Source organism: Triturus cristatus, chromosome 2_1, assembly GCF_964204655.1.
Source record: "Triturus cristatus chromosome 2_1, aTriCri1.1, whole genome shotgun sequence".
In the NCBI taxonomy this organism is placed as follows: domain Eukaryota; kingdom Metazoa; phylum Chordata; class Amphibia; order Caudata; family Salamandridae; genus Triturus; species Triturus cristatus.
In genome coordinates this window covers 1133872175-1133894719 of record NC_140581.1, presented here as the reverse complement: position 1 = coordinate 1133894719, position 22545 = coordinate 1133872175, and the positions used below count along the sequence as shown (strand labels likewise).

General features: G+C 41.0%; 1 protein-coding gene across 10 annotated transcripts in view; it reads right to left on the bottom strand.

Moving 5' to 3' along the window:
• WDFY3 (WD repeat and FYVE domain containing 3) overlaps positions 1 to 22545 on the bottom strand; it is a 1391721-nt gene that overhangs the window by 489786 nt on the left and 879390 nt on the right. For all 10 annotated transcript variants that reach the window (XM_085636566.1, XM_085636564.1, XM_085636563.1 and 7 more), the window contains 3 exons: positions 20795 to 20977; positions 19141 to 19298; positions 17651 to 17728 (listed from right to left, as the gene is read on the bottom strand). In XM_085636566.1, the coding sequence (XP_085492692.1) occupies positions 17651 to 17728; positions 19141 to 19298; positions 20795 to 20977 (419 nt within the window). The remainder of the gene's footprint in view (positions 1 to 17650; positions 17729 to 19140; positions 19299 to 20794; positions 20978 to 22545) is intronic.

Below are 22545 nucleotides of genomic sequence, written 5' to 3'. Positions count from 1 at the left end.
TCCTGTCTATGTTAAGGGCTTTCGCTGAAATAACCAAGACCATTAATTATGTTTTACAAGGTGACAGGAGACAGAGATCCCAGAGGTCTCATAAATGGTTCAACAGTGACTGCTCACAATCTCATAGCAACTTATCAAGGCACTGAGAAAGAAAACAGGGATAATTTAGCAGTAAAACATTTTCGAAATGAATACAAACGGACTATTGTGAAACGTAAATTGGACATAAGAAAAGAGGCATGGAAACAATTGCATGAAGCAAGTCTCAATAAAGACCGAGACCTTTTTTGGAAAAGTGTTAATTCAACTTTTTTCCAAAGCTCCCACAATAGTAGCATTGATGCCACAAATTGGGTAAAATACTTTTCCAGCCTATATAGTAATAATGGTGAGCACTGTTCCATCTCAAATGATAGGGACAAGGAAAATGGTCAGGGAATTTTAGAGCTGGCACGCCCAACGCTTGAGGAAGTAGAAAAGGCCTTAAGCCAGACTATAAAGAATAAGGCATCTGGCCCACATGGCGTCCCTGCCGATCTTTTTCTAGCCAATACTTCCCTCTGGCTTCTTCTGCTGACCAATATTTTAAGCTATATAACTTACCAGGGCCCTCCACAATCTTGGGCCACCGTGATTATAGTTCCCAACTTTAAAAAAGGGGACAGGTCAGACCCAAAATGTTATTGCCCAATCTCATTAATTGATTGTACTTGCAAATTGATGGGCAGGGTCATTTTAGATCGTCTGGAGACTTGGGCAACTGAAAGTGGGAAGTTTTATGAAATACATTATATGGCTTCAGGAGGGACCTGGGAACTGTTGAACAGTGTCTCAACCTCCACCTGGTCATAAGTAAGTACACAATAGCCAAGAACGGTTCTCTTTATCTCGGGTTCATGGATCTTACATCGGCTTTTGACTGGGTGCAAAGAGGGAAACTATGGAAAAAAAATGCTGGACCTGGGCATTGATCTACCCTTAGTTCATTTTCTAGCTCAGATGCACCTGGATATGACTGGGGAGAGTAAGATATGAGCCGAATGGGAACACCACTCCCATTAAAATTAATCGTGGGGTTCGTCAAGGGTGCGTCCTAGCCCCCTTATTATTTTGTCTTTATATTAATGATTTAGAAAGCTATATTAATCAATGGCATGTTGACATCCCCTAGATAGGCACCAGAAATCTTCCGGCATTACTTAATGCCGATGACTGCGTGTTAATGTCCAGAATCAGTGTGGGTCTGTAAAAGCTTGTCACTAGATTCAATGATTTTATGAATGATTTGGGTCTAAAGACTAATACGACCAAGTCTTATACTATGGTGCCAGACAAATCTGCCCCTCTTTTAAAATCATGTTTTATTAATAATGACAGGTTGTCCCATGTCCCAACTTTTTTGTATCTGGGAATCCCTTTTGACCAGAAAAGTACTTGCCACCATTTAGTTGAAACAAGGGTTAGTAGTTTTAACCCAAATTCTGAAGCGTTGTTTAGGTTCACAAAGATACTAGGTCCAAGACCCATTGACTCAATAATTAATATCTACAAGGATCGCTCGTGCTCTGTCATTTTGAATGGGGCTGGAGTGTGGGGCTTTTGTAACCCGGTACGACTTCAGGTAGCTAAGAATAAGTACTTGAGACGTTAATTAACAGTTCCAAGTGGTCTTCCCCATTCTCTTCTGTCATAAGGAACTTGGCTTGACTCCCTTAACCCATAGTATACAAATTGCCCCAATTTTATTATGGCATTCAGTTTGGGCAAAAGATCAGCTGGCCCTTAATCGTGCAATTTTATTGGACTGTTTTAGACTCGATCATATGCAGAAGATACCATGGCTCAATTATATAAAAAGGCAGTAGGGCTGGTGGATTTTTACAACCCAGAACGTATTGCTAGGATCTCAAAAATTCAGTTGAAAATGGATCTTTTATCTTTTTAAAAGTTGTCTAGTGAGCACCCGGAGATAGGGAAAAAGAGAGTTTTAGAATATTTGACTTTAGTACCCTCTCCAAGTGTCGAGCCCTATCTCTCTTTTTATTTTTGTCATGCAAAAATGTTTTATCTTATTAGATTCAGGTTTAGCATCGCACACATTTTAGTCTCCTATCCTCGCAAAACTTACTGTGATGCTAAACTGGATCTATGCCCTTGTGATTCTAAATAATTACAGAATACGCTGCATTTCCTAATTTTTTGTCAACTTTATACTAAACAGAGGCGGGATTTTTTTATCCCCCTACTAAAATGTTTAAATATCTGGAAGTGTCGGCCGGCCAGCCCTATACCACCTCCAGCTTTTAAATTATGAATATACGTGTTTAATGGTTTACAGATATATTTCCACGGCTATCCGCCTGCGAAATTTGGTTGGGAAATGATTTTTAAAATTCTAATCTGATTTTTAATGAACTGTTTATGTATGTATATCATGGCTTTTAGGGACATTGTTTTAAAGAACAACATATGTTTTTTTATGTTAATATACGGTTTCCGTTCCATAATTTCATTCTTGTTTTTTATTTGCCAATTAGTGCCATGCTGCGCTGATTATGAATTTTTATTGTCATGAAGTTTACTTTATATTGTCTATTATATTTTAAATGCCTTTTGAATTTTGGATGTACTCTTTTATTGCTGTAAGCTATTCGAAAACAATGATTAGTTGACTGACTGAGATAAAAAAGTGAAGTGCATTTTTTCTCAACTTGGTCCTCCAAAATATGTATCTCACAATATATATTTCTTCCTTTGCCCACTGCTCATAATTCCATCCCCTTCTCTAGAATACTTCCCCCAATGAAAGAGTAAAGTGCTGAGATACCCACAGGTGAGTCTTGCGCTATATTAAATTCAATTAACATAACATAGATCAAACTGTGACCAGTGAGGATGATCTCCTACCCACTAAGAGCACGTAAATCATATACCTTTAGACCATTACAATTAATAATTATTGTAGTATGTCCAGACGTGGCAATATATATTCTTACTGCAGGAAACTGAATACATTTTAACACTGAAAGGAGAGTTCAACCAGCTGCCTCACCATTACCAGTCTAATGCCGATTTACATTATGATAAGTAAAATATAACGCTTCATCACTCTCTCACATCTGCAGTTACACAATATTCATTTAATTTTCTATTGCATTATTTTTCTTGATTTGGCTTTGTTTGTTGTTTACAAGTAGAAGGTCTCGCACATCTCAGACGCTTGAGTGGCTTTGTCTAGTCTTCCTGTGGTAAATAAAATACCGGACTGAATTTCATACGGAATCCTAAAATAAAGTAAAATAGCTCAAAATAACAAGAGGCAGAATCCGTGGTATAAGAGGTTTTCTAAATGGGCTTTATTCCATTCAAAATGGCCGACTCGAGTCGCGGCCTTCAGGTTCCGTCACCACGAGGGTTCAGGAAGTGAAGTACAATAATTTATTGACAGACATGTATTTTTATAATAAGTGCATTACAATGAAACGAATGTAGAAGGCGTAACATTTGATAAGAAGAGTGACAAAACAGGTACGTAATCGAAACTAGGCGTAATAAGGAATAAAAGAAACATGATTGGTTTGCATTATCAGACATAGGTGGATCTATAAGATAATACTTGGCATAGATGCGCGCGCAGCAGCATGACGTGTAATTGACGTGCAACTAGGGGGTGAAGGGGACTTGACATTTAGCTCTACATGTGGAGACGAGAAGTCTGGGGGGTCAAGTCAACCTAATCCCAAATCATATCTACCATCCTATGTTTGGAGAACTATGTTATCCACAAGGAAGGACTCTCGGACAGAATCTATTCTATACTAACTGTGTGTGCGTGTACAAGCGTCTAAGTGTCTATATGAGATGCGAGGGGCAGAAAACTTTCCATGGCAGCAGGGCTATGAATCACTTGCAGGAGGACGGAAAGGTTGAGTCCTTGCTTGTGAGCTAAAGGAAATGTTTACCTAAATCACTTGACAGGAATGCATCGGCTGAAGAGCAAAATAGATAATTCGAAGGTGAAATACAACTTCTTGGCAGGCAGGCGAAAACTGGCCGAGGCAGGCACCGTTAGCTGCACAGGGAGTAGGACAAAGTTCATGGATACAGATGCGAGCTCAAGCTGAAGCTGTCAGAGACAGAGAGCAGGGAAAGGCTTTGAGGACAGAATCGGGCCTACTTGCCTGAACTGTAAAAATGGAGTAACTTAGCCATATAAAGTCGGTGGCCTTTCATACTTAGGAATCGAATATCCAGCCCATTGATGGCGGATCTGACAGAGAACATGTCGGCGGAAGACACACATATGTTTGCGTCTTAGAAACTGGAACTGGAGGGAACATACATGTACTTGTAACATGCATATAGAACCGTTGGGGTCCAAGATAGGGGACATAACTGATCAGGAAAATCCACATTTCCACATTCCCTCCTTGTCCCCTTCTTGCCCTTCAAGAGACATCAATCTTCATCATTCCATCGATTTGCTCATGGAGCATCATTTCTTCTTCCTTCTTCTTCCGGCATTCTGAACGAGACCTTGGTGGTGGAATACACGATGTGGCACACAGACCACAAATCGCTGGTCCACATTGTAGACATAGACAGCAACTGAATAGTATGAGAAGGCCAATACCTAGGAAGGATAGAACTCTCCATCCCCAGGCTGATATCACACTCCAAAACCACCCGGACCACGTCCAAGTGCCTGGATTCTCGTGTATCTGGCTTACAATCTTATGAAGGCGTGTTATAGCTTTATATACAGATGGCGAATTTTCTGGTATGAATATGCAGCAGCTGGATCCGATGACCCTGCAAGCTCCGCCCCTATCGACCAGGATGACGTCAAGGACAAGACGATTCTGGAGAACAACAATTCTCATCACTGATTGTTCCTCTGTCAGATTGCCTAGGGCGGCTATAGTCTCGTTTACTACAGCTTCAAGAGTCTTGGTGAGTCTGCGTATCAGCTTACTATTTGATATAGTACCTATATAGGGAAAGATACCTTTATTGAAATCTACATATTTGTCCCATGCTGTCTCAGTATAATCGACAATTGGGAGATCTCTTCGCTCTCTATTGTGTACTAAATGAACATTTCGATAATAATCAGGGGGAGCTAGGAAAACAGGTGGCAAAAGGAATGCTATGTAACAGGTACCATCCCAATCTAGGGGCAGACGCATATATGCCGTCTGGCCACATATGAAGTAAGAATGGCGAGAAGCTCTAAATGAAGATTTACCTTGATCACTATACTCTACTATAGTAACGCATTGGCTATGGCCCATATGTATGGAACCAACTTTTCTCACACATAATTCACCCTTAACTGGAAATACTGACATAGTGGGCAGAATTAGTTCAACTTCGGATTTGACATTCAAAATCATAAGATTAGGCGTAAAATTACCTAATTTATACACTTCATTTTCTAAATCAGTTCCTGTTCTACTGGGGTGACCCTCCTTATTAGGGTGACAGACTTTGAATAAAACTAGATTCAAATTTCCCCATATCCAATGTTGTTGATAAACTGCTGTGTCTGGGTCTATGGAATTTAATAAACTAAACCATGCTCCACAGGAGCCATTGTGTGTGAACGGATGTGGAAAGAAAGGCAGAACTCCTTTGTTATTCTGATAGGGAGGAAGTCGGCCACACACCCAACAATTGGTGGCATTACTAGTCTGATGGAAATGATGTAACATACTAATGAATGTGTTATTGCGCAGCGCAAGTCTATAGGACAACTCATGTGGGGGTAAGTCACTAAAAGAATGTTCATCAGTTATATTGAAAGCACGTTTAGAAACAGGATAATACATATGCAACAATATACTTGCAGTAACTATTAAAAAACTCAAGAAAAACAAAATTAATAAAGTCACAATACAGTGGCTACGCAGTGATTTACAATAAGCATGTCGTTTCATTATGATTCTGGACTCTACATGATTCAGACCTAAGGGATACATGTCGGGACAGATTCAACCGCTTCACCTTGGAGAGGACTTAAACAATCAAATCGTCCGACAGTTTAGATCTGGACCTGAGTTTCTGTTTATAGAGTTCGGTGCTACTGGCCTCAGCCAAAGGTAGCTTTGAGTCAATGGGGAAGACACACGGGGAGTACTGTTTGTGTCAGGAGGAAGTCCATGAAATTTTTTTTATATGGCTGGAGTGCACCCAGCCTTTCCTCCCTTCGATCTTCACAGCTGTTCTGGTCGTCAGCAGGACCAACTTAGGAAGCCTCCACCTTGGCTCCAGTTGGGTTTTCCGATCAAAATTCCTGACGAGAACATAATCGCCGGGAATTACGTCATGAGGTTTCACCTCGGTGTTGTCAGGAAAAGCTGCGACTACCTGTGAACGACAAGATTGTAGTGCAGACATCAAGGAAGCCAGGTAATCTGTCAGCATATTACAGTCAACATCAGTTATTTTACGGGGTATAGGCGTCCCCCACATATTCGGTGGCCTACCAAAGATCACCTCATAAGGCGATAGCCCTGTTCGAGAGTGTGCTACCATCCTCATGTAAAATAGCGCAACTGGTAAGGCTACTATCCAGTCCACACCCTTTTCCTGACATATTTTAGACAATCTGATTTTTAAAAGTTGATTATGTCGTTCCACGAGACCTGCTGCCTCGGGGTGTCGGACACAGTGGAATTTCCACTGATATCCCAACAAGAGTGAGACATGTTTCATTAATTCGGATGAGAAAGGCTGACCGTTATCTGAATATACAACACGTGGTAAACCGTACCGTGGGAAGAATTCTCTAATTAGCTGCTTGGCAGTAGTCGGGGCAGTGTAATCTGATACGGGATACGCCTCTGTCCAACGGGAGAGAGCGCAGACAACTACGAGAACATATTTGAATCCTCGACAACGTTCCATCTGAATATAATCCATCTGGAGGACTTCAAAAGGATGGTCAGGAGGCTGAAATCCACCCTGCTCTACGGGAACACTCTTTCCTGGATTAAACTGACAACATATCATACAGGTACGAACTTTTTGTTTAGCTGCTGCTCGTAAATGTTTATTGAACCAAATGTGCTGAATGCTGTCTAGCATAGCCTTCTCTCCTAAATGTGCTGGACTGTGAACTGTAGCTATAATGGCTTGAACCATGGAATCAGGGAGAAACCATACAGATTTCTCCTTCGTCATCCATCCTTGATCTGTCTGGATCCCTCCTAGTTCAGTCCACTTCTTTATTTCTTCTGCTGTGGCATGTGTCTGTATGTCAATTACGTCAAGTGCGGGGTCCTTAATTGTCATACACTGTGTTGGTGTCTGAACTATTGGCTTTGTCATGTCTAATGTGCGATTCTGAGCAGTCTGTTTAGCTGTTTTGTCAGCTAAATCATTGCCTTGAGAAATGGTATCAGTAACCTTCGTGTGTGCTTTACATTTCATAATCGATATAGCAGTGGGTAGATGTATTGCGTCTAACAAAGCATGAATGAGGGGTCCGTGCTGAATGTGGGCACCATGGGAGGTTAAATAACCTCTCTCTCGCCACAGCACGCCGAAGTCGTGTACAACTCCGAATGCATAACGTGAGTCAGTGTATACATTAACTTTCTTATTTGTGGCTTGAATACAGGCTTGTGTTAGAGCAATAAGTTCTGCTGCTTGGGCTGACAAAGTATCTATACAATTTGTTTCAATAACTTCAGTGTCTGTTGTGACTGCATACGCGGCCACTAAGTCTCCTGTACTTGCTCTCATGCACGATCCGTCTACATACAACGTCAGGTCTGGATCTAACAATGGAACGTCTGTCAAGTCTTGTCTAGGTTTCGTCTTTATTTCAATGATTTCAACACAATCATGAGCTAGTGGGTCTGTTCCAATTACAGGTAATAGTGTAGCAGGATTCAATGTATTACACCGTCGGATCTCTATGTGTGGTTGAAACAATGTCAGTTCATAACCGGTAAGTCTTGCTATGGTCAAGTGTTGTGTTTGTGTTCGGTTCACAAGAACCTCTACTGCATGTGGTACTTGTACTGTCAATGGGTGTCCTAATACTATGGCATCGCTTTGTCTGATTGCTAAAGCTGTCGCTGCCACTGATTTCAGGCATGCAGGCAAAGCCTGAGCTACGGGATCTAATGTACTGGAAAAATAAGCACATGGCTTGCGTGATCCTGCTTGATCCTGAGTGAGTACTGACAAGGCAGTACCTTCGCGTTCTGTAACAAAAAGTGTAAAATGTTTGCTATAACATGGCGTTGCTAAAACAGGTGCTTGACATAAAGCTTCCTTTAGGCTTTCAAAAGCTTGTGTATGTTCCTGAGTCCAAGGGAGAACAGTCGATGTGGCTGCCTCCTGTGTGGTTAACTGAATGAGTGGTTTTGCTAGAAATGCGTACTGAGGGATCCACTGCCTACAATATGAAGTGAGGCCTATGAAAGCCCGCACCTCCTTCTGTGTCTGGGGTATTGACATGTTAGCAATTAACTGGATGCGATCTGGTGTAAGCTGCCTTCCCTCCTTGGACAGCGAGTGACCAAGATAAATAACTCGCTGAACACAGAATTGCAGCTTAGAAGGGGACACCTTGTGCCCCTTGTCGGCTAGGAAATGTAAAACTGTCAGAGAAGCCTTTTCACATTCTGGCTCGCTTCTTGCGGTGATCAGCAGATCATCGACATATTGAAGCAGTGCAGTATTGACTGGCATGTGGATACTGTCAAGTTCTCGTTTCAGTGCTTGGCTATAGATGCTGGGGCTTTCTGTGAATCCTTGGGGAGCGCGTGAGAATTTAAAGCTGCGCCCATTTAAACTGAATCCGAACAAGTATTGGCTTTCCGGATCTATTGGGACGCTGAAAAAAGCATTCTTGAGATCAATTACAGTAAAGAATGTTGCTTCGGAATCAATTGCTGTCAACAATGATGATATATCAGGGACCACAGGGAATTGTGGTACAATACACTTGTTTAGTTCACGCAAATCAATAACCAATCGGTATACTGGTGGGGCAGTAGGGTCAGTTCGTTTAAGAATCGGAATTATCGGTGAATTACATATATTGGAGTCTGTTTCTATAACTACTCCCTGGGCAATCAGCTCATCAATGATTTTCAGCAAAGCCACTACAGCATCATGCGGTAACTTGTATTGTCGCATTCGTGGTAGTACCACTCCTGCTTTCAATGTAACTCGATAGGGTGTAATGTTCATGCAGCCAACATCCGTAGGGCCTTGTGCCCATAGATGTACTGGTAAAGTCTGTAGTCGGGGATCCATGTCTCTAGACACATAGTGACCTTTAAAATCCCGCAAAAACAACCTTACTCCTTCCGGAGAACAACATATTATGGCTCCTAGTGCTTTCAGAGTTTTAATTCCTAACAGATTTTCTGGGCATGATTTAGTAAGCAATAAATCTGTAGTTCGTGTCAAAGGTCCTATCGTAAGTGGTAGAGGCTGTGATACTTCATTAACAATAGGTTTTCCTGAAAAACCAAGGGAAACATTTTGAGAGCCTGAGAGGGGTGCCCCTGGAACTTCACTACGTTTTATAGTTGTTCGACTTGCCCCTGTATCGAGTAAGAATTTTCTATCTTGACCTAATAATTCACTATGTACATAAGGTCCTTCTTGATCTACAGGAATCTCGATAAGCGGTAAGTCAACTTCCCTCTCTAGGCTGGTTCATGCGTAATGCTGATATTCAGGGTATTCATACTGTGCAGTCTGATACATTTGTCGTGTTGTTGTTTGTGTGGCAGGAGCAGGCAACGGTGGTGCAGCTGGCACAAACTGTATGGGTTGCTGTGAGGCTGGCATGGACTGTTGCTGAACTGGCATGGACTGTCCATGCTGCATAGCTCCTTGTTCATTCTGATCTTGTCTAACTAATCGTGGTCTCTCTTTTGCAATACCCGTAGCTATATTACGTTTCAGGACTGGACAATCATGTACATAATGGCCTAGTTGTTTACAGTAATTGCAGGTTCCTTTTACAGGAACTGCAGAATCACCAGAATGTGTCACACCCTTTTTGTGACCATCTGCTGGTACTGTCTGAGAAACTAGCATTTTCATTTTTGTATCCTTCATGCGTCTATGCTCGTGTTCTTGTTCATCCCTAATTCTATTGTGATGATACTGTAACATTTGTAGCATTTGCGACGGAGTGTTACTTTGCCAGGTACTCTCGAATTTCAATATTCTATTCTTCACTGGAGGCAATGCATTTTCCACCAATTTTGTCACAAATAAATGTGGATATGAGTCACTACTTGCTTTTATACCACTATTTATACCAAAACATTTTTCAAATCGAGCATAATAATCGCTTGTGTCTTCATCTTGCTTTTGTTTGCAGGCTGTGATTGCACCCCAATCTTCCTTTTTTGTAGTTAATAAACGTGGCAGTACCTGTACTAGTAAACCTGGTAACAGTTTAACTTTATCCCCGAGCCCCGAACCTGCAGTTCGGCTCCTTTCTTCCTCTGCTAATGCTGTCCAGTCTATCTTTTGGTCTCCTACTTCCCACTCTTTTTCTTTCAGTTTTTCATAAATGCCAGCAGGCAAAAGCACCTTTAATATCGTCATAATATCAGGAAAGGTGTACTCTCCCATCAGTAACATGTCTTTAATTTCTCGGTGGAAACCTGCTGGGTCTTTGTCATGACTAGGTACTACTTTCTTCATTTCTAATAATTCCATTTTTGATATGGGTGTGTAAACAAATACACGGTGAAACTCATTGTCTTCGCCTTTTATTGGGTGCACTTCTCGTAAAGGATTTTGTCTATCCATATAGTACGGTGCTCTTTCTCTGTGGGGCAGCGAGAGAGAATCCGGACTTACAAAAAGGACATACTGTTTACGTGACACTAATATCTCTTTAATTAGCTTATTACTAGAACCTCTCCATCTGTTTGTGAGTAGTTCCGTTAATATATCAGGTAAAGGACCAGGGTCAGCATGTTGGCACTTATATAATATGAGGAGTTGCTGAATCATATAGGTTCCAGCTAAGCGTTGTTCATCTGTACTGAGATTGAGAAACGTGTGTGCTACGGTCTCATCACCGTATTTTTCAGGACTGTCAATCCAGTGAACGGCTGATCTGGCTAATTCTTGCTCATCCATGGAATCGAGGAGGTGGTAACCCCTTCGTTCTCGTAGTATCTTATCTGCGGCTTGAAACGAATGTTCAGGAGACTTCAGATTTATTACAGGCGTCGGATACGTTCTGCTGTTTTTTGGGCATACAGAATGTATTGGGTCAGGAAAACATCTAGTATTTTCACAGGATCTTCCTCTGCCTACATAGGCTATGGTCTCTGACTGTCTTGCGGAATTCCCTGATTCGGACACTTCATCTTGCTCAAACTCGTCTGTTCCCAGTCTTTCTTCATGAATACGCTCTATTTCTTTACGGATTTTTCGGCACATGGCTATTATACAATTTTGCTTATCGTGTCTCCCTTCTGATATATTCTGACTCCATCTTGTAAGAATAAGCATTGCATTCGGGTCTACCCCCGGACGATCTTGATTTCTGATCATACAGTTTATGAGGAAACGTAACAGTTCCCCCTGTATCTCTACTTTCTGGAATTCCATAGCTCTGTTAATACATCCTGGATCTCGTCCTGTTTGAACAAAATGATATATGTTGTCTAGATGCGTAGTCATCCCTGGTAACCTCGCTAAATACTCTGCGGCTCGCCTGATACGTAATGATGCCAGGACCATTTCGTCCTCTTTACCAACCACCGGGTCATATCTACAATTTACAAGGAGTTCCTTAAGCGTACGTTCACTTACGAATTTAGGTGTACGTGAATGTGCTGACTCTTGAAAGACAAGTTTATTTATTCTAGGTGGTGTAAAAGTACTGCTAGCACCTCCCGTGGCCCTATCTGGGGCGTCGGGTGTGAATGGGTTCGTTGAACGTGACACAGCAACTATGGGTGTCGATACCTCTGTAGAGTCGACTGCGGAGACAGATGCGGAAACAGATGTGCTTGCCGACGCTTGTGTCGGAACTTGCTGTTGCACGGGGACAGATACCTGATCCTGACGTTGAACCCCTCCGCCAGACGGTCTATGTGGTGCGGCGTTAGCATACTCGGGAGCTGCGTCATCTAGATATGAGGAAAGAAAAACATCTTCTGCGGTTCTGGGAAGCCCCTTTGGATGTACCTTAATTGGAAATAATGGGGGTGGCAAGTCTTTTGGTATCTCTGGAGCAGCCTTAGGTAATCCTTCGGCTAGTAGGGGATACATACCATTCATAAGAGCATTTCTTTGTCTATTTACTTGTTCTGATCTCACTCGGATACCTTCCTCAATTAATAGATTTTCTTGAACTTTATTTGAACTTTCTTTACTCCTCTCTTCTTGTCTACGTGCTTTTTCTGTTCGTCTATGAGATTCTTTACGCCATAACTCAACAGCGTCTTTCTGTGACTGTCTGACCTTTCTTTTCCATAACTCTTCCTCCACTTTCATGATGCACTCTGCATCCCAGGTTCCCGCTATGGGCCACCTTTGACTTTCCGGTAATCCCTTGGTATAATCTACCCATAGATCAAGAAATAATATGGCATCTAAGCCATGTTTATGGTACATAAAATGCCCTGGAGTGTCCCTAGGAGGAATAGGAACTGCTTCTTCAAGCACCCCTTTTCTGGTAGTAATCTGTCTTAACTTCGAGAAGAGCGGCATATTTACAACTGATCTGATACTTACTCTTGAATTTTCTTAATACGAAAAACACAATAAATGAACAGTGAACAATGAACAGTCATTCATACTACAATATTTTGAACACTTTAAACATTAAACATTAAACATTGTAACAATGATCGACAATGATGACAGTCTGCCTAACTAATCACCACGCTGAATTCTTGACAATAACTGAATTCTTCGGAATACTTGATATACTGCTAAACAGTACATATACACTGCTAAACAGTGCAGACCGGATTTGTGTACCCAAATCCGTCTTGACCGGCACAACCTATGTGCGCGTCAACACGCCTCCCCGGCGATGGTACTCACCGAGTAGCTCCTTGAAACGGAAGGCCTCAGGGAATGGACAGGACTCGATAACTGCGGACAGCGGACCCTCTGGACATCGGGATTTCGGAAAACCTGGTGGGCCTCTGTATACCTCGGATCTTGCTCTCTCAGCTAGGCTCTGGTCGGGATACTTCGCACTTCTCACCGCCTCGTCTGGGTTGATCGCAGCCTCAGTCGCCCCCGCTTGACCGGAGGGAGCTTACAGGAAATCCTGCTGGTACGCGTTTATGGTCCGTCCAGCTGTGGCAGGAGACCGGGCCTGCAACGCACCGCCGGCGCGTGAGATGAGAAAGTGTCCCTGTTCGGGCGCCATTATGTGGTAAATAAAATACCGGACTGAATTTCATACGGAATCCTAAAATAAAGTAAAATAGCTCAAAATAACAAGAGGCAGAATCCGTGGTATAAGAGGTTTTCTAAATGGGCTTTATTCCATTCAAAATGGCCGACTCGAGTCGCGGCCTTCAGGTTCCGTCACCACGAGGGTTCAGGAAGTGAAGTACAATAATTTATTGACAGACATGTATTTTTATAATAAGTGCATTACAATGAAACGAATGTAGAAGGCGTAACATTTGATAAGAAGAGTGACAAAACAGGTACGTAATCGAAACTAGGCGTAATAAGGAATAAAAGAAACATGATTGGTTTGCATTATCAGACATAGGTGGATCTATAAGATAATACTTGGCATAGATGCGCGCGCAGCAGCATGACGTGTAATTGACGTGCAACTAGGGGGTGAAGGGGACTTGACATTTAGCTCTACATGTGGAGACGAGAAGTCTGGGGGGTCAAGTCAACCTAATCCCAAATCATATCTACCATCCTATGTTTGGAGAACTATGTTATCCACAAGGAAGGACTCTCGGACAGAATCTATTCTATACTAACTGTGTGTGCGTGTACAAGCGTCTAAGTGTCTATATGAGATGCGAGGGGCAGAAAACTTTCCATGGCAGCAGGGCTATGAATCACTTGCAGGAGGACGGAAAGGTTGAGTCCTTGCTTGTGAGCTAAAGGAAATGTTTACCTAAATCACTTGACAGGAATGCATCGGCTGAAGAGCAAAATAGATAATTCGAAGGTGAAATACAACTTCTTGGCAGGCAGGCGAAAACTGGCCGAGGCAGGCACCGTTAGCTGCACAGGGAGTAGGACAAAGTTCATGGATACAGATGCGAGCTCAAGCTGAAGCTGTCAGAGACAGAGAGCAGGGAAAGGCTTTGAGGACAGAATCGGGCCTACTTGCCTGAACTGTAAAAATGGAGTAACTTAGCCATATAAAGTCGGTGGCCTTTCATACTTAGGAATCGAATATCCAGCCCATTGATGGCGGATCTGACAGAGAACATGTCGGCGGAAGACACACATATGTTTGCGTCTTAGAAACTGGAACTGGAGGGAACATACATGTACTTGTAACATGCATATAGAACCGTTGGGGTCCAAGATAGGGGACATAACTGATCAGGAAAATCCACATTTCCACATTCCTCATTTGCTTCACACAATTTTATGTATCCTTGCAGCTTCATTAGCAGATTCCATGATTCTGTCCTTTTTGTAATTAAAATTATATTTAATTACATATCCTAATGCATCTATATGTTCTTATAAAGTGCACTCAACTCAAGAGTATCTGTAGAAGCAATTAGGCGTAGCAGGACTAAGGACCAAGGCCCAAAAATAATATTTTCTAGGTACGGAAGCAGAGTTTAATCCAGGTAGGAGAAAGATGGGCATATGTCACTTTTCCCTTCCAGGAAGTGACTTCTTTCAAATATTTTTCATGAGAAGATCTGTCTGTGCTATGTCCTGAAATAGTTATACATCCAAGACTCTGAATGCAGTACTCTGCATCTGCTTTGCCTCCTCAGTCTATTTTTCTTCCATCTGAAAAGTCACCCTTTGGTGAGAAACTTGGGGCGAACAAGTTGCAAACGAAGCTCTAAATTGTTTTCTTATAGGATGTGTCAAAAAAGGAATGGTATAAACTACATTAGAACTTTGGCAGTCACTAAAAAAGCTATGCCCCAGAGGTGCATGTTAATATGCCTTTAGGGATTTTAGGGTCATCCTGTTTGGTTTCCAGCATCTTGTGTGGTACTTTCAAGGTTTGTATTTTAAAATAGATATAGCCAAACATTCTTATAACTGCTTAGCCTGGCTTCCTCCCTTGAAACTCTTCATTTCATCTTCTTCATTTTATCAAACAGATTGGAACAGTTTTTCTTCAACATGCATTGAAGTTGGCTAATTCAATCTTGATTTCCATAGAATTTTCATATCGTTTTTTGTTGAAGGCACTCAATCATCTTGATCCTCCCATTTAGACCAGGGATCAAATTTTCTTCAGGTCTTTCTCATGAGCCTCTACTTCAGTGAACATATCCTTAAGTTTTGTACATCTTTGGTCTTTCTTCTAGTGTGCAGTGAGTGTATTTTGCTCTTTAGCCAAGGTGCCTGCTACTGCTCCTCCTAACCCATATCAAACACCCTGTGTCCACCGAGACCCCAAGACCCACAAAATCAGGAAAGGATCTGAAGGCAAGAGTAAGAGTATCCCATAGTGTAAAGCATGCTAATTTGAGTCCCATGTTAACAGCATTGTACCACTCACCAAGATATGCAACAGTCACATACTCAGTAACTGAGGAAGCAGGAAAACACACCATCAATACAAGCTCCAGGCTCACAGAGCCAGAGTTATTTCTCTTCTACTGCAGTTATTACTGCTGTATATCAATAAAATATCACCACATTTTACCACTTTTCTCTTTAGTAATACATGTCTTCCTTCAGATCTGCCAGATTAACTCAAAGATGTTTGAATTATGACTAAAATCTCAAGTAGTTGCCAGGCAATTTTAAGGAAAAATGTATGTGAATCATGTGCCTAAACACAATCAGAGGTACGTTATTCATTACCTGCTCTCAACATAATGCTGCAGTTGTCTCAACAATATGCTAGATGTTTGCTTCCAAGTAATTAAACCCTGTATACGGATGAAGACTTATCCATACCAGGATCTGCAGACTACCGGAAAGAACAATAAAGGATTGTGTGCAGCCTTCCAAGTGAAACTAACTGGCTTACTGTGCTCTCAGTTTTGAGATAGACTGCCTCTTTTTCTTCGTAGCGTATCATTTTTCAGTATTATGTACCACTAATACTCTAATGAATATATTAATAAGGGTATATAAGGTCAGAGTATAAAAGATAAATGCATTAATTTTTTGATGTGAATCTCACAAAACACAAGCATATGGCAACACCTCACAGGTGAGGTCCAAATAGGTTACGAGTCTGGGATTGCCTTTATTTGTGGCTGAAAGGGTCCTGGCCTGAGAGTTAGGGATGGACGGTTCCCAATGAAACAAGACCAAGGATAATTTTAATACAGCTGGTCTCTGTCTAGAGTTGCACAGTGGGCACAAAACAATAGACTGGAACGTGGTCCTGAGAAATACTTATTATGTGAGGGTTTAGCCATCAATTAAAAAACTTTGCAAGCAGGTGTATCTCCGTTGCTGTCTGCTGCTCTGAAGGATCGCTTTGTTTGCGAAGGGGTTGAAGACATCTCTAACAAGCCAAACATTGTGTATACAGTATTTGAAAAACACCTTAACCAACCCATGAATGCAGATTACAACTTAACATTGACCCCCAACTCCTCACCTAGGTCTCAAACATTACGGATGCACCCATGATTCAGAAATATATGAAGGGAAGGGGCACCTAGAAACAATTCAACTATGGTCGAAGAGAGCCTCTTATGTGGGTGCTTCTCTTTAAGGGCTTGACATACTAATACCCATTCACAAACCTTGACTGTTCTGCAAATTAATATGTAATGTTTTATGCAACTTACATACTAATAGGTTGCATTGCAAGTTGTATACTTGCAGGGGGTCTCAAATCGACCTGTCTAGTGAACATTAATTACAAAGCTTACAATGTTGGAACACACTGAAGGGAGCATCACCTTTAAATCCTGTTCCAACACTATTGTACCATTTAAGTTACATAAATGGTCATCCTGTTCATATGGGTTATCAACAGCTTTTCCCCCCCAAGTTTACTGTTGACCTACTGTTTGTAGCCCAGAGTTGAAATACAATTTATTTAGTTTTTGTATATTCCACCATCGTCCCACAATTCCACTCCTATACATATACATCTTTTATCGTACACTATTTCTATTGCTAACATATCTATACATTTACCCTTAATTTCCCCATTGTCTCCTTCTCTATATTGCCCCTCTTTTGCTACCACTATTGTTTAACAAACAATTTAAACAGACGCTGCTGTACTGCACTCGGTCACTCTTCTGGGCCTCAGTATCGCTACAGCAAAAATGACTAAAATAAATAAGCTGAGCAGGAGATGCAATTTTTTAGTATCTGTTTTAAAATAAGGCCTTACCAAACTGGATACTCATTTTGAAGCCAATCACATACAAAGCTTGTAAAAATGTATTCACATCATCCATGAGATCTGTGAGGGTATGGAAGAGAAAGTAAATGCCAACACTAAAAGAAAATGAAACTCATCACCAAAATTTACCTCATAGTGCTCTTTGTACTGCATATCCACTAAGTCCCGAACCACTGCGATGTGAGTAAACATCCACTGAGAAATTTCCTGTAGAAAGCAGGGGAAAACGGCACCACACAAAATTAAGTTCAGAGAAATGATCATGTCTAAGCAAACTTTTGAGTCAGTACCAGCCCTTCATAAAAATGAAGCAATAACATTGCGGGAACCACTTTTGCACAGTTCTCAGATATTTCAAAACCATAAGAATTTTCATATGTCGATAATGTTGGACACTGCTCTCTCGGTATGTAAGGTAGAATAATCAGCATTGATAATGACAACAGGCCTTGTCTAAGAAGTGAATATATTTTATACTATATGCAAGTGATCGCCTGTCTCCCTTCAAAGGTGCTAACAAATTGGCAGTCTTGTAACCTTAAATTAAATAAGAGGCATGTGGAATTTCCCTTCCAGTCTGATTAGTGCTGATGCTAACAATACGTACAGAGTACACCAGGAGAAGCATTGGATTATGAAATTCTTCCAGAAGAGACTGGAGAAGAAGCAGAACATAAAACTCATCAGATGCGTGGTGCAGAACAAACAGGAACAGACTGCCCAGCTCTAAATGCACACTAGAAATTCTAAGGATGTATCCTATTAAGAGGGAAATCCTATCTAGATAGGATAGAAGAAAGAAAACTTGTGGGTAAGCAGGATCAGAGATTGTGCCAGGCGGTGAATCAGAAAGATAATGAGAGGTACTTGCTAGCACCCTACGAGTAAGAGCTACACCAAAGCTCAGTGACTGAAGCCTATGCAGTAGGTCAGAAAACAGAGAATGGTGAAGCAGAGGAACAAAAGGGGCAATCGAGAAAAGAACAAAAATATAATGGGAGGTGGAAGATGGAATCTGAGTTCCAGTAGCCACTTAAGCGTAGGATAGAGTTCTTATTAAGTGATTAAAATGATTATTTGGGGGACAGCAATCCTAGAGAAGTGGAAAGGTTTGTAACACAGAACTGGAAGGATAACTATAGCTCCTCTGCAGGGGAAGCAGCAGCAAAGAAAGCTCCATATACCTACCTGTGCCATTCCGCAGTAGTGCCATGCACCCTGAAACAGAATGAAGCACTTTCAACACAGAAGAACATGCTTTGCATAGTGCATGTGCATTTTCATGTTACATTTACATCTTCAAACCGGTAACAGACTCTTACATTTAGTTCTTTATTCTCTACTTGCATAGGAGCTTTAAAATGGGCCCAACATAGGCTGCCCCTATGACATAAAATGGGGTATACGTTGTTTGCGCCTGTTTCTAAAAATCGACTTCTTAATCAGCGCTAATCGTATTATAATGAAGCGACCTGTCTTGAGTTCCAATCAATGCACATCCTCACAGTGGGGTCCAATCCCAAAATCTGACACCCTGCTGCCATGCAAGCCAAAATAACACGCTCCAGCGAGCACTCCAGAACATGATGCAATAGTGAGATTTAAGTTGTTTTGTCTACCTGCAAGGACAGGTTGTGTTTGTTAAGGCCGCTTTCCTTCCGGTTTCTTCTTGCTCCAGTTAACTTGGAAAGACCAAACCCGCTGCTTACTCGAGAAAGCTTGGACTGTGAGCTGGGTGCGAACGTTTCACCTTTACTAATGCTTTTCTTTTCTTGAGCTAAAATAAGCAAAATCATATGGCATTAATTAACTATAAAGAAGAACTATACAGCATGTGGGCATAATTGCCAGTCAGGCAGTTTATATCAATGTGTGTGAACAGAGAATGGTGAGCTACACTTCTCAAATGAACTTAAGGGTCAAGAACCTCTGTCGCAGACTAAAAGTAAAGCACACTGATTGTCTTTGGCACATCAAAGCCTTTTCTGGAGCAGGTCATCAATTTGTCTCCCCATATCTAATATCAAGACTGAGGATAGGTTGATTTATTTAGTGAGATGTGAAATTGGCATCTAGTATGGCAGGGATCATTCTGTATTTGACTTACATCCTCATCAGCATCTCCCTTCCCTTACCCAGTACCTTGTGGTTTTTATGGACCAACAAGCTGAATAGTAACGCAATTTAGTTTCATGCTAATAAAAATGTCTTAAATGCAGGGGCCACGTATTATTGATCCAAAAACAGCCATCCTGGCTACATGTTTTAGACACCTTGTCCGATTTGTTCCTGTGTTCATGATAATCTAATTGGTCGCTACTGCCAATCAGATTGTCTGAAGCACTTCAAGCCTTTCCTGGACACACTTTGTGGTCCAGGAAGGCTTTGAGGTGTCATGGGCTTTCCTGGTGACCTAAGCTTTGTTACCATATTCAACAACTCCCCAACCCCTTAGAGACAAAAACCAGAGTCCATAACAGTGCCAATTTTCTAATGGGCCATCTCCTCAACCCTTAATCAGCTGTCAAATGTAAACCTGGGAACACTCTTCTTAAACCTACAAATCTGCGCTCCAATAGGCATGGTGTGGGTGTTAAAGGGTGACGATTCTCTGGAAAATTTGTGCACACCCACAAACTGTTGGGTTGCAAGAATTCACCAACTTTTTCTTGGCCCATTCTCAACTTCGAAATCATTGGGAGATTTTCTCCTGTCAAAGGCCTGGGTAAATCAGTTTCCAGTGTTGGATTGGACCAGGATCACCCAGAAAATTGGTAGGTTTCTTGGGAGAGGGAAGAAACATTCTCCATGGAGAGAAAATATAGTTGTACTTGTTGGGAGACTTTACATTGCCAAATATACACAAGCATATTTCCACAAACGTGAATTTAATTTACATAGGAATTCCAAGAGCACTCCAGGAAACCTCTGTCAACTCTAAAAGAGTCAGTGATTTATTCCAAATAGAGAAGATAACCGAAATGGGAAAGGTTCTAGCTACAGACAATATCGAGAAATATATTCAGAGTTTGAGATCAGATCATATTACTAGGAAAGGAGTAACCCTCATTTCACAAATCATTTGTATCAGTGAAAAGTATCCAAACAAACGCAATGTAAATAAATTAAAGCAATTATAATACAAATGAAAGTCATGTTGCAAAACAATTTCTAATCTGTATACATTTAGGCTGTGGACATATTATTAAGTAAAAGTCAGAAAGTTACACTTTGGAAATGGGTTCTTTCGAAACAGGAAAGTTTAGACTTTACCTAAGTAACTTTGCCAAAATTTCGCAGTTGCTTCCTCAATAAGTGGCTTTATTTGCGAGATATCAATTTGTCCACGGTCATTGGTGAAAAGTGGCACTTTAAAAAGCTCCTCCAGAATTTGTTTCTTCAGGTGAACAAATTCCTTCCACACACGATTCACAGCTTTGACAACCAGCTGGCGTCCTAAATAAGAAACAAAACAAGACAGTCATATCATTTATCACAAATGACAGAAAAAAACACAGGAGTGAAGAATCAAGTCTTATTTCCATGAATTAACATTTTACATCTACTATTCCATGGCTCGCTGTTTCCGAAATAGGTTTCCCAACCTCTTTATGGGAAAAACAATGGAAAATTAGCTCCTACAGAAGTAGTTTTTCTATGATAAAAGTAGCTCATATTGCAATTCTTTTTTATAACCGCATGTATTTTACTCTATGAACGAACAATTTGACTGACTACAGGCTACTGTTTCCACTCCACTGCCTTTCAGCGGCTACCCCAACATGATCAGTCTACTACAACTGGAGCAGCATCATTTATTGCTCCACCATTTATATGCAATTTATATACTCAACGTATATTTAACAGTATTAATATGGGTGCAATACATTAAAGAAGAGAGGTAAGTGGCTATATTTACAGCAGTAAGAGCCGTCTATATATCTAGGTAAATTATAATTAATTTACTCACATTTAGTAGATCAATTTAAACATTCCTTAAATGTAATTAATGCATTTACTCATGCTAACTGTACTTGCTTGGGAGCCATTTTTAATCTAAAGGTTGGTCTAGCTTGTAACCAGGCCAAAGTGGCAAGTATTTCACATTATCAATGTGTGGCAAGTTTCCTATTCTTCCCCCTCTGCAGGTGTCTTATTGCGTTCATTAAGTTGGAATAGGCGACTGTTAGATAGCGCGAACATAAGTGGGTTTTGGCCATAGACATGAAGAAGCTTGGGTATGGGAGAGATCCTGTTGTACCAGACAAACTTGATTTTACAGACTTCAAGGCTGTGTAGATGTGCACCTCAATGTCGAGAGATGGGAAACTGGAGACTATCAGCTCCCAGAGAACAATGATTCCTCATTGGTCCATTTGGTGGGAATTGATACTACAAGCTTGTCAGAACCTTCTGTCACGTATTAATTACGTATTTTCATAGACCAGTTAGCAGATCCTGTTCGGACTTCGCAAAGAGAAAACCTCTTCTCAACTCTGCTAATTTTACCTGCCCAGAGGATTGAACTTCATGCTTGAGCACTTGCACTTCTCTCTCACACCTTAAACTAGGTTCTATGCATGCTGACACCTTTCTTGTATAGATTCCCAAGTCAATTTTGATGCTTTATATAGGAAAGGGAAATTCCTTTATGGAACCTGCTTGGTTGATATTTTGTCTGCTATAAGTGATTATATGTTGCGCCTTCATCCTCACAATACAATGAAAAAATCAATCAAAGAGATGGCCAGGAGGAAAAAATATACAAAAAAGAATTATTTCTCAATAGGAGGCTAAATATTCCTCCATTGATAGAACATAGTCCTATTATTCATTCACATACATTTCAAAAAAGGGAAAAACAATCACATACCAAAGACCAAATGATTACAAAATTTAATTAACGTAATCCAGATAAACTTCATCATAAATTTGGAGTTTCTCTCAATATACCATACACATATATATACATACACATATAACACTTATATACAAAATCGCAAAAAATGTAATAATGATAACAA